This window comes from Sturnira hondurensis, unplaced genomic scaffold (genome assembly GCF_014824575.4).
Source record: "Sturnira hondurensis isolate 20B ecotype Veracruz unplaced genomic scaffold, ASM1482457v3 Scaffold0020884, whole genome shotgun sequence".
Lineage (NCBI taxonomy): Eukaryota > Metazoa > Chordata > Mammalia > Chiroptera > Phyllostomidae > Sturnira > Sturnira hondurensis.
This window is the reverse complement of record NW_028093515.1, coordinates 432,708-445,257: the sequence shown is the minus strand read 5'-3', so window position 1 is coordinate 445,257 and position 12,550 is coordinate 432,708. Positions and strand designations below refer to the sequence as shown.

Sequence of the window (12,550 nt, the reverse complement as noted above, 5' to 3'; positions counted from 1 at the left end):
GAGTGTCATGGGTTCCATTTCCAGTCAGGGCACATGCCTGGGTTGCGGCAGGGTTCCCAGTGGGGGACATGCGCATGGCAACCACACATTGATGTTTCTCTCCTCCTCTTTCTTCCTCCCTACCCCTCTCACTAAAGTAAATAAAATCTTTAAAAAAATGAGGAACCAATGGTAATTTCNGAGCTGGTCTGAGCAAAGACAACGCAAAAGTGGGTGGGACCAGGGTGAGGCCTTTGGGGGCAGAGGAAAGTGGGAGCATTCTGTTTATATTTTCAAAATGGTTCTGAAAGAATTTCCCGAAGAATTGGATGTGGGGTGTGAAGACAAAGAGGAACCAAGGATGTCCCTGGCTGGTGTGGCTCAGTGGACTGAGCACCAGCCTGTGAACCAGAGTGTCATGGGTTCCATTCCCAGTCAGGGCACATGCCTGGGTTGCGGCAGGGTTCCCAGTGGGGGACATGCACATGGCAACCACACATTGATGTTTCTCTCCTCCTCTTTCTTCCTCCCTACCCCTCTCACTAAAGTAAATAAAATCTTTAAAAAAAATGAGGAACCAATGGTAATTTCAAGGTTTGATGTCTGTACAGCTGGAAGGATAGGGGCCTCATTCACTAGAATGGGGATGACCCTGCGGTGATCCGGTTTGGGGGCAAAGATCAGGAACTCAGCTTTAGACATTTAAGTTTGAGGCGTCCATGAATGTAGTGATATTTATTACTGCCCCTCCTCCCCACGTCAGCCACTTGAGGACTAACCGTGCTCATCACGCTCAGCACTGTATTCAACACCCAAGAACAATGCTTGGCAATATAGGTGCTCAGTGAACGTTTGTTGAATGCAAGTCCAAAAAGTTCTCTACCGTTCCAGTCAGCCAATATGAATTCCAATTTACTTAACTCCCCTGTCCATTCTAGGAATTTTTCAGGTCTTTTTTTTCAAACGTCCTTCTCCGCGAAGTCCACCCTGACTACTTTACATTTCAACTCCTGCTTGATTTTTCTCCATAACACTTTCACCTTAGAATACACTCTGTATGTGTTAAAAGTTGTGTTTGTCGTCTCCCTTCTCTAGAAAGTAGTCCCATCGAGGGAACGATTTTTGTCTGTCTTGTTTCCCGCCAGTGCGCGAAACATAGTCTAGCACACAGTAGGCGCTTAATAAATGCTTGCTGAATTAGTGTGGCTGAGTGGGGCTGCATTCCAAGCCCGAGCAGGTTGAGGCCTGAAGGCCTCGCCTTATGAATCAGTCAGGACTGGCACAGCCCACAGGCGAGGGCGAGCGCGCGCGCGCGCGCGCGCGAGGGCGGCGGCGGCGGCGGCGGCGCGGTGCGCAGGCGCGGAGGGCAGTGCGCAGGCGCGGGCGGAGGGCGGGCTGAAGCGGCTGAAGCGGCGGCGGCGGCGGCGGCAGCACCTCGGGTAGAGGGGCGGGAGCTGAGGCGGGAGCGGACCGGCTGGTGGGCTAGCGAGAAGCGGCGGGATGGTGGACTACCACGCGGCGAACCAGTCGTACCAGTACGGCCCCAGCAGTGCGGGCAATGGCGCTGGCGGCGGGAGTAGCATGGGCGACTACATGGCCCAGGAGGACGACTGGGACCGGGACCTGCTGCTGGACCCCGCCTGGGAGAAGCAGCAGCGGAAGGTGCGCGGCCTGAGGGCCGGACGGGCTGGAATGGGGCTCGCGTGGGAGGCTGGGGCCCGTGAGGGGGTTCGGAGGTCCTGCGAGGGAACGGCGGGGGGGGGGTCTGCCACTGGCATTGGCGCGTCTGGGAGGGGGTTTGGAGTCCTGAGAAGGAACTGCAGAACTTGAGCAGGAATTGGGAGTCTTGAGAAAATGGTTGGCGGCCGGGAGGCAGCGTGGAAGTCTGGGGAAAAGGGCTCGGGGAGCCCGAGGAAGGAGCGGGAGCGTCTGGGCGGGGAGCTGCGGGCCGAGGAGGCGATTGGACGGCCCGAAGCGGAGTTGGGGTCGGGGGCGACGCCGGGGCCTGGGGCGCTGAGAGGAGTGGGGTCCGCAGTCTGGGGGGGGCCGGAGAGGAGCGGGGGGCGGCTCGCGGGCCGGCAGGTCTGAAGGCGGGGGACTGAAGTGCGGGGGCCCCGGGTTCGGGCGGTCTGAGCGGAGCCGGCCGGTGGGGCAGGGGCCGTGGGGGTGGAGAGCGGCGGGCGCGCGAGGCGGCCGGGGAGACGGGCGGCGGGAGGAGCGGGGCTGCGGAGGCGCGCGGCCGGGGCCTGGGGCGAGTTCTCCCGGGGCGCGACTTGTTTGGGGCGCCGTTTTTAAAGGGGGAGGGGGAGGCTGGGAGCCCGGAGGAATCGGAATGGGAGAGGGGTGGGCCGGCTGCGTGGAGGGGGTTTCTGAGGATCCGAGGAAGGCGGGCCGGAGGCGCCGCAGGCAGGGAGCAGCCCGAGGGTAAGGTGAGGACGGTGGGGGCGGGACGCGGGCGGGAGTGGAATGGCGAGTAATGGGAGGGGGGTTGGTTTGGGAAAGTGAAAGCCGCCTTAGGGAGGGGGTGTGTATAGAACGAGAAAGGAGAGGTTTTTTTGCGGGAGGTGGGGAAGTTTCTGGAGATGCAGCAGCCCCCCCCCCCCATTGGAAGTGGGTCTGTGTTGTGAAGAGAGAAAAAGTGGGAGGAATATGTGAGAATATGCAGGCAGAATGCTGGCTTTTGGCAGGGGCGGGAGGGATGAAGCGAGCCTAGAGCAGGGTCTGTTTTTAGGTGGCACTTTGGGGTGTGGAAGCAGTTTAGGGGGGACCCACAGTGGTGAAAGAAAGATCAAAAGAAACGGGAGGCCGGAGAAGGTGGCGTGTGTCTGGAGGGGAAACTCGGAGCTGCTGTGAGAAAGGATTGGAGTGTGTGCTAAAGAGAGTGTGTTGGGCAGGCGGTGTGTGTGTGTGTGTGTGTGGAGGGGAGTGTTTACAGGTGTGTTCCAGGAGGGTGGGGGGGTCCTCGCAGGTGGGGCATTTAATGTGTTCCGGAGATCTGAAATTACTTCCCTGGCTCGTAACTGATCATGGTGTCCGTGGGGCTTCGGGAGTGTCGGCTCGGTGGAGCTCTTTCAGGATCACGGGGCCAGACTTGAGGGATTTGAGCTGCGAAAAGAGTGGAGAATGACTTGAAGCCTCTGGAGGGTGTGGGTGGGTGCTCCGGGGCTCGGTTTAGGCAGCCCGGTCTGGAAGGGAAAGGGTGAGAGGAGCAGCTGTTCCGAACCGTCCGGGGTGGAGCCTGGCATAACCTTGGGTAAATTATCAACCTCTGCTTGAATTTCCTCATCAGGGGTGGGGGTGGCGGGTTGGTGGTGGCGTCCTTATCCGTTGCCCCACCTACCTCAGGGTGGGCGTTGAGATAATCTGACATTAAAATGCTTTCAGGTTGAGGGGAACGGGAGACCTACTGTGCGGTTGAGAGAATAATTTATTACCTGAGGCAGTGCAGAGTTGCCAAGAGACTGAAAAGTTGGGAGGGGAATGGGGCTGTGGGGTTGTTTGGAAGAATGTCTGGGTTCTGTCTTCTGCTCCAGGTGCTTGAGCCCTTGACCCTTTTCCCTCAGGTGGTGGGAATGGGAGACCTTCTCCCTTCACTCTCCAAGTGACTCCTTTTGCGAGCTCCGGTCCACTCTCTTCTGGGAGTCAGGGTGTGTGCTCCTTCGTGGTTCTAGTCTCCCTTCACACAGGGTGAGGCTGGGGCACCATCTAGGCTCTGGGCACGGGCCAGGACTCACCGGAACCCCAACTCCTTGCTGCTGTGTGTCATTCTTCCTCCTCCCTTCCTCCAGGACCAGGCAAAGTTATGGGAAAGGCTGGCTCATAGTGCTTTAGATCCTCAGTATGGGCCGGATTCCAGTACATCCTGCTTTATACCTACTGCATCAAATATTTACACATAACTGTTCTTTGGGGAGAAATATTGCTTCATTGCTGTGCACTGTCCTGTTATGAGGTAGGGATCCTTTCTGAAAGGGGGAAGGAGTAATGGAAAGGAATATATACACAAGTGTGTGTTGTCTCCCTTCCAAGAGGAGCCCCCCCACACACATACTCAAAGTCTGTGTTACTGATGACAGATTCCCCTTCTCACCTCTTCAAGGCTGAGCCACTGAACACATGGAACGTGGCAGTTCTGTGTCTTGTGTATACTCACTCTAAAAAGCTGTGTCCAGGACATCTGTAGACTCTTAAAGGGTGTGGAATTGAATTTTTCTAGGAATTAAGTGATGGTTGACCCAAGTCAGGGTGTGTGTGGCTCCTGGTGGTTCTCATTCTTACCTGGAGGCTTTACCTTTGCTCTGATTTATAGGGACCTCTGTAACCAAGGCATTTCCAGATAAGTTGGTAATGTAACAGTTATGACATGAGAAGACCCTGAGTGTTCTCCTGGGGGATGGGAGACAGATCAGTCTGGTTTTTGAGTAAATTCTTGAGCAGCCATGGTTCTAGGCCACAGTTCCCCCTCCCAGTTTCTGAAAGAGGCTTAGGTAACCTCACCACCCCTACTCTCCCCGGACAGGTGAGGTCTCTTGACAGCTGCTGCGGAGCTTCTCAGCACAGCAAGAGGAAACGCCTCCTTTGCTAAGCTTGCATGTTCATTGAAACATCACTGCTTGCAGCACCTCAGTGTTTAGAACCTGACCTTGGGCTGTATTAGGTGTGAGTTAATTACTTGAAAGTTCTGATGGTGTTTTGTTTTTCTACAAATAGGGTTTTTTCTTTCCTTTTTTTTTTTAAGGTTGATTATGAAGGCTCCAAAGTAGCCATCTGTTATTTTGTTCCATTACTCTAATTGCTTGCCTCTTAGGGTCTGGCTAAGACTAACATGTCCTTAGCCGTTTTCCAAATTAAATAACGTACTTACAAAAAAAACTGAAACAACAACAACTCCCACCACAAACTCAGTTGTCATCTAGAAATAAGACTGTGGGGGGGTTAGGGGGTGGCAGATACACTCTGCCTTCTTGGGAGAGGGAGAGGGGAAGCTGTTCAGCTGGCAGCACTGTGCTTTCCCTGCCCCCGATGTGCGTTAGAACATGGCTTTTCTGACGACTGCAGAAATGGTGATGTGTGGGAGAATGGCCGGGAGTGCAGTTCCCGTGTAGCCACACTCACATACATTTAGTTGAGAGGTGAAATCTTGTTGGTGCCATGGTGTAGTGCCTGTCGTTCCCTCAGCCTAGGTGGTTCGGGGCGTGGGCCCAGGATTGCCCTTTGCCTTTTGAAACACCCTTCCTGGTTCTGGCTTCTGAGACCAGATAGGGCACCACGTTGGCAGCAGGGAGCTGACTCACTCTCCAGTTAGAAACTGGTGCTAATTGGTTGCGTTTAATGGCAGCCAATTGCCTGGCCCTGAGTGGGCCTCCATGGGGGGAAAGTTTGGTACAAGTATTGGAGGAAAACAACCCCAGAAATAAGGGTGGTGTTTTAATATCCAGGTGCTGCTGATGGCTGGTAACTGAGATGCAGTCAAGGAGGTCAGTTAAAATGTATGTAGGCTTGCACTCTCAAAATGTCCTCGTAATCAAATGTCTGGGCAGCAGGGACAAGTCTGGATTCCAATCGTAAGCCTCTGGGGTGGAGATTTCTGCAATTGAAACGATACTACAGTCATGGCTGATTCGTGGCTGACTTTGGCCAGACAGTGCCCATTTTCAGAGCTAACTGAGTGAGTGGTACAAGTTATCTGGCAGTGTTATTTACCAGATGACTGCAAAGAGAATTGAGCCAAAAAGAATTGATTTGGGAAGGCTCAAGGAATTTCTGAGACTGTTGAGATGAACACATTAGGCTTTTGCTGTATTGATTTAGAGTGGGCTGGGACTTGTAACAAGCCTTTGACCAGATTTAAGGGTTCTTAAAAAAATTCCCTTGGTATTTTATTTTTAGGGGGGAAGAGAGGGGTAGGGCAAACATAATTAGTGAATAACTTCAAGTTTTCTGAACAGCTAAATTGTCAACATGTTTATCTTTTCCGTTTTTCCCAACTTTAGCCCTATTTCTGTCACTTAGTGATGTCCATGTTCTCATCAGTCACCTTCAGTTCTCTTTCCTCAGTTTGCTTCCGCTGCTTTTATTTATGTATTTATTTTACGGTATAACAAAAGCACTCCTGTTGCCATAAGTCCTCCTTCCCCCCTTTTCTTTTTTCATGGAAATAGGAGGCAAGTGATAGCAAGTTGGTAATTCAATGGCATTGGTAACTAAAACACTGACCTACTAAAAGGTAGGTGGAAGTTTCTACTTGGGCAGATATAAATCCTGTCATCCATGAGGTTTGAAAGAAGTCTTTATATCGTGAGTGGTTTGAGTGAACCTCCAGGATGAGTGTGAACTTTGGAACATCAAAGCATACATGTAAGGAAACTTAGTTTTACAGTGTTGGCAGTCTAGGGGCCAGAATTTGTTATAAAGTGTCTGAAAGTGGCACAGGTAACACTTGCTTTTTAAAAAGGTTTATGAGTTACATTTTAATCAGTCTCCCAGATATCAAGGAGTATAAGGTTCAGTGAATCAAGAGAAACATAATTTAAAATTCTAGCCTCTGTTTAAAGAGTGATCTTACTGGAGGAGACATTAACCTACTAGCTGGGAGAAGGACCCCACCTCCCCCAGAAAGTGAAATCTTTGCATACGTTTAACTGGCGAGAGTGTCCTATTGGGGTCTGGGAAGTTGTAGCCAAGTAGCAGTCTCCTTGGGATTATAAAAATCCCGGCGACGTTTGCCTTGGTGTTGTGCCTTTTTTGGTAGTGTTGTTCTTTTATGTCCTCCCCCACCCCCTTTCCCTCATAAACAACAGATGCCTTCACTTGCAATGTCCGTGGAAAGTCTTTAAAAGCTGGTTGGTGTAACTTGGTTGCTTTCTCTTTAGTCTGAGCAGCAGTTAACTCCAGAAGAGTCCAGTGGCCTTTTTCTTAAATGTAATTTATTGAAGTGTTACCTAAAAGTGAGTGGCTTACCTTGGGATTTGCTGTTCGCCACCTGTTTCTGTTCTGGTTCCTGCCTTCCTGGAATGAGCCCTGTAACCCCAAAAGTGAGGACCCGTCCTGTTTTAAGAGGGGACAGTGCATGGTTGCTCAGCCAGAGCAGTTGTGCACCCCCATTCTCCTGCATCCCCAGTCTTTCTCTGTACTTTCCAAACTTCGGTCATTTGTGATTTTTCCGTTACCACTTTTCCATTCCTACTTTTATAACTTTGTCAATTTGTCTTTTAAAACTTATTTTAATAGGAAAAGTTGTATGAGTATGATAAATGGAAAACCCAACTTCTCTGGCCATAAATAGGAAACTGAAAAAATAAACAGACTGAAAAGAACAATGTTGCTAAATCCTAGCTAGATACCATTCCTGCTCAAGGCTCAGGGCCTGAGGCATGCTCCCTTTGTTAAAATAAGATTGGCAGGTAGGTATTGGGTTAGGTACTACAAGCCCATGGTACCAAGCAGAGACTTTCTCTTTGAAGTAATCAGAAAGTTTGCAAGAGAATTGAAGGGAATAACCTTCTCACTCTGATTCAAGGTTTAATGTAGGGTATGGATAAGCTCAGACTCTCCCATGTGTGCATGCCACGCTTGGAAATAAAACTTTATCTCATTAGATGCAGGAAACATTCCATGACTGGCAGGGCAGAGTGACTGCCATACCCAGTAGCATACAGCCCATCTTGCTTGCCCAGTGTCCCACCATACTAAACTCGAACATGTCACTCATGACTGGTTGACACTGGATTTGTCTTTGCTTCCAACAGTTAGAATTTTTCAATTTTTGTTTTTTAGGAAACTAGAACTCCGTGGTAAATATAAGAATTGCAGGTTCATCACATGCCCCCCCCCCCCCAACTACAGCTTTTCTTTTTGAAACCCCAGCTTTCTTATACATAGACTCTTAAAGTTCGGCTGCTTCCATGAGTCAGCTATACTGCAACCCCGGCTCCGTATTTGAATCCTAAATTCAAAAGGAAAGCAGTGCCCTCCTGTGGAGTTAAGGAAGGCTTATTTCAATGTTTTTCTTCCAAATATCAGAGCAGAACAGACTCTTTGTCTTCCAGTGGAACTATCCACACAGGGCAGAAATAGTTGGAAGTGGCAGTTACTATGCAGAACACAGTGAGGTCATCTTGGGAAATGTCGTTGATGGTGTTGAAATGATTGAATGGGATGCTAGAACACTAGCAATACAATAGCATTTGTGTCTGTGGCTCCTGGTAGAAATAAAGAAGACATTGTGGTTTGTTTTATGCTTTTTAAAGTTCTCCCCCCAAAGGTGTGGGGCTGAATGATGTCTGTCACTGGCTTTCTAGTGGGTTTTTCTTTTCATCTCCCCCCTCCCTGAAGACTGTTGAGAGTGGGTAGACGCCACAGTCTACTCGGATCGGGAAGGCAAGCAGTACTCCTTACCCTTTGTTCTGCTTGTGTAAAAGGAACATACTTGGTTTTAATCTCCAAAAAGCCCAAGGTACAGAGTTTCCATATCTTATCTCGTGTGCAGTAACGACTCTGATTCCAGCTTTAAAGAATGTCCTAATTATAATTAGCAGCCATCCAGAATGGGGGCACAGCAGGAAGTAAGAGATGCATTTCTCCCTCCTTCCTCCCTCCCTCCCTCTCTTCATTTTGGTGGCTGAGAAGGCCAATTTGAGGTTAGGAAAAACATCACAGAGGAAGCTTTAAAGTGACTCAACAGCCAGCCCCATGGTGGAGGATCTTGAGGGGGGTCATGCTGGGAGGGTTTGTGGGTCTTCGTGTGCATTGTTGAAATGGCGGGTGTCCTTTGACCCAGCACTAGCTAAGGGTGGTGCCGGAAGTCATGGGCCTCCGTGAGCGAGCGTGGGGACAGTCTACCCATTAGTGCGCCTCTATCAGTCTAAATTCGAGTGTGTGAATAAAAGGTATTTAGTTGATATTACCATGGCAACTGAGTTGCTTACTTTTGTGGAGAGTGCCTCTGAACCAGACTGCAGCACTAATGGTGGAATGTTGGGCCACTGGGCAGAAATTTGATGCCGCCAACCGGTCTCAAGAAAACACTGGCATGCCTGGTGGCCGAGCTGGGTAGAGAGACCAGGGGCCTCTGTTCCTGACATGGTACTCAGGCCAGTCCATTTTATCGACGAGAGGTGGGTATTTGCGCATGAGAGAGGGAGAAGAAATGGGGGAATACACCGTGAAAGCTGCTGTTGGTTTTGTGGCTGGGTTGTGTGCTTTTTCTCTAGGCATTTAGAGTTGGAATCTCAGCTATGTGACTTCTTAATAGCAGGGCAAAATATCCCTCCATCTTTTGCTGCTTTCACAAACACATACGAGAAGAACTCCAAGTTTCCAGCAAATCCCAAGCACAGTTCATTCCACGATAATATTTTTAAAAATCCACTTCCTTTCTACCCTAACCCTGACAGTAAATAAACCTTTTTCCCCTATCATTCCCCACTTCATTAAGGGAACGAACATCTTTGCATTAGACTCAGTGTCTGGTGAAACTATTAAATTCTTTTACCAAGCGCTCCTTTGGCTGTTGTTGCTGGCATGGCTTGTGTTTTGAAGAGGCAGTTTTTAGGGGTTTTTTTGTGTTGTTGTTTTGTTTTTAGTTTTATTAGGTTTGTATGATCTTTCAGTTTGGCCTGTGAAATAAACTCAATTTCAGAATTCAAATTGTCTGGAAGCAGCCGGTTTGTCAGGCTGGTTCAAGGGCAGTCTGATGAATCAACCCTGCTTACAGGCTGTCTGCTAACCAGTGCTGGGAGGTATCCAGATGGTAAACATCACCAGGATCGTGAGGCAATTATTTCTTTATTTTTTATTTTTTTGATCATTTGAGCCACGCTGCCAAGTCTAGTAGGACTTGACTTTCTGTAAAACAGAAGGGTCTGTATCAAGATGTCTCTTTCAGCGCCGTCAGGCCTGTAGGCACACAGTGCTGCGTCTGCTGGTGGGGTGAGAAGGAATACATAGCCAGTTTGGGGGACCTTGCTGACCATTTTGAGAAGTGAAATTTCCCTTTCCTTTTGTTACTTACATTAATCCACACCTTAGGGACAATCCAGAAAAGACAATCCAATCCTTTGAGGGCTGTGAACCATTTTAAGGATCATTGGTTAATGGATCATGGCCCAAAGCTGTGGAAGGTCAGGGAGCAGCTTCTACCTGCTACACAGAAACATTCCAGAGATTCAAAGGGAACGAGATTTGACCATGAAAACAAATGACTCTCCCTGGCGGGTGTTGCTCAGTGAGTTGAGTGCTGGCTTGGGAACCAAGAGGTCGCCAGTTCGATTCCCACTTGGGGGTGTGTGAGAGGCAACTGATTGATGTATCTCTTGCACATTGATGTTTCTCTTCCCCTCTTTCTCCCTCCCTTCCCCCTCTCTACAACTAAATAAATAAAAATAAATAAAAAATATATTTTAAAAAAACCCAGACAACTCACAGCTCATTGAGTTTTCTTAGCCGCTACCTTAGACATGAGAAAATTCTGGGCCTCTTTAATAAACAACCACAAAGCAGTCCTTGCCAAATACGGCCTGCTTCAGGGCCATAGGGTTAGCTTAGAAGACAACTTTCTTGCCTAAAAATAAGTGCATGTTTCTATCGAACATTCCAAACATAGTTTAAACATGAGACTTCTGAATAGCCGTTCAGGCTCTGTGGGTTCAGTTATATCAGAGTGTGGACAGTTGATGGGCTTTGGGGAGCTTGCTTCCTGCTTTGGGATTGGCCACTGGCCACCCAGAAAATCAGATGACCAAATGCACACCCTCTTCCATATCGTTTCTGTATGTTCTTGATCTACTCACAGGTTGATGGGAGAGACAGAGAACAAGCATGTAAATAAAGTGGGATTTTCAGGTAGGATTATGTATTGGGTTGGCCAAAAAATTTCATTTAGTTTTTTTCCATACGATGGCTCTAATAGTGCTTAGTTGTCTTTAACCTCATTTGAAACAGTTTTGTTAGATAGTATCGTGACAGCTGTCATATCAGTGTGCATTTGAAAAAACTTATCAAAATTGGTAAATTTTTGTGTGGCCGTTTTAATATTGAAGATGGGAGATGATATGTGCCATTTTTGGCATATTTATTATTTCAAGAAGGTAAAAATGTAATTGAAATGTAGAAGGATTTGTGCAGCGTGTGGATGTGCTGTGACTGATCAAACATGTCAAAAGTGATTTGCAAAGTTTCTTGGTATTGTTGACATTTTGGCCAAATAATATTTTGCTGTGGGGCTGTCTTAGGCATTGGGAGATGTTTAGCAGCACCCCTGCCTCTCCCCACTAGAAGCCAATTGTGGGAGATAGTCGACATACTCAAAGTATCCAAATCAATAAAGTTATTGATGAAAGTGGAAAAGTGAAAAGTGCAAATGAAAAGTTCTTGTATTTTATGGAAAAAACTAAATGGACTTTTTGGACAACCCAATACTAGGAATTAAGTAATAGCTAGCATATTACTCTGTGCTAGTAAAGCACTATTACTAAACTAATTAGGAATTGAGTAATAGACACTATTCTCAGTGCTTTACATGGACTGACTTGTGTAATCTTGTCAGGTAGGTGTTGTTACCTTTACAGGATAGGTGCAGACGTTTAAGCCACTTGTCCAAGTGACAGTGCCAGGGCTTGAACCTGGAAGGTCGGGCTTTGGGGCCTGTGCTTTTATTTACACACCGCACTACAGTCAGGTGTTTGGGGATAACCTGGGGAGAGGTCACGGAGGAGAGGAGGGCAGTGCGAGTACTTTAGATCAGAGGAAGAGCTGGAGCGCCAGGGAGGGCTGTTCCAGGCAGAGGGAATGAGAGTGCGGAGGCACTGAGAAGCAGGAAGAAGGCCATAGTGGTTCACAGCAGGGCATGTACCAGAGATGGGCACAGCCAGGTCTCTCAGACTAGCTCTGTTGTTGGAAATGATGTTGAAGCCTACAGTCTGCAAATTCAGTCCCTCTTAGACTCAAGCCGGGATGCAAGCCGGGAACCTCATGCATCCAAAACTCTCACTGCAGCCCTTTGCTCTCAGGCCTCCTGGACAGGCCAAACCAGAACTGACTTCCAAAGTGGGAACCCAGGACTGTAGAGCATTAAACCAAACAAAGGCTTCAATTATCTCTGTGATCATTGCTGCAGGAGACACCTGTGTTTGATTAAAGCCTTGGTAACTTTTAAATCTGGAGTTTTACGGCACTGTGTACTCATACAGCTTTGTAGTGTCTCTTAGAGAGCTTAGCTTTTACCCCATGAACAAATTCCAGTCCCCTTTGGTTCCATCAAGAGGTTGGTCCCATCAAGAGGCCGCTTGATTTACAAAGCATCTCTGGTAAAGTGTTGTGTTTCCCTCTTTGAAGTGGGAAGCCAGGAAGCCTGGTTTTTTTTTTAACTGGCTATTCTCCTAGATCCTCCCTTTTCTCTGTAAATCCCTCTTCCACTTACTTAGTATTTCCCCGTTGTTTTCTTTGGTTAGGGGGAGCTGTAGCCAGGGTGGTTCCAGTTCAGAGAGACAGACATGCAGGCCAATTCACTTTGAGGCGTTTAGCTTTCCGGACCCCACTGAAAGCCAATCCCGGAACAGGGGAGATTTCATTT

General features: G+C 48.5%; 1 protein-coding gene across 3 annotated transcripts in view; it reads left to right on the top strand.

Moving 5' to 3' along the window:
• Positions 1 to 1,376: 1,376 nt before the first annotated feature.
• ACTN4 (actinin alpha 4) overlaps positions 1,377 to 12,550 on the top strand; it is a 70,054-nt gene continuing 58,880 nt past the window's right edge. Inside the window, exon 1 of one of the 3 annotated variants that reach the window (XM_037030798.1) lies at positions 1,377 to 1,641. In XM_037030798.1, coding sequence (XP_036886693.1) covers positions 1,480 to 1,641 — 162 coding nt within the window. In that variant the 5' untranslated portion in view covers positions 1,377 to 1,479. The remainder of the gene's footprint in view (positions 1,642 to 12,550) is intronic. The other 2 variants (XM_037030799.1, XM_037030797.1) reach the window with 2 other exon arrangements.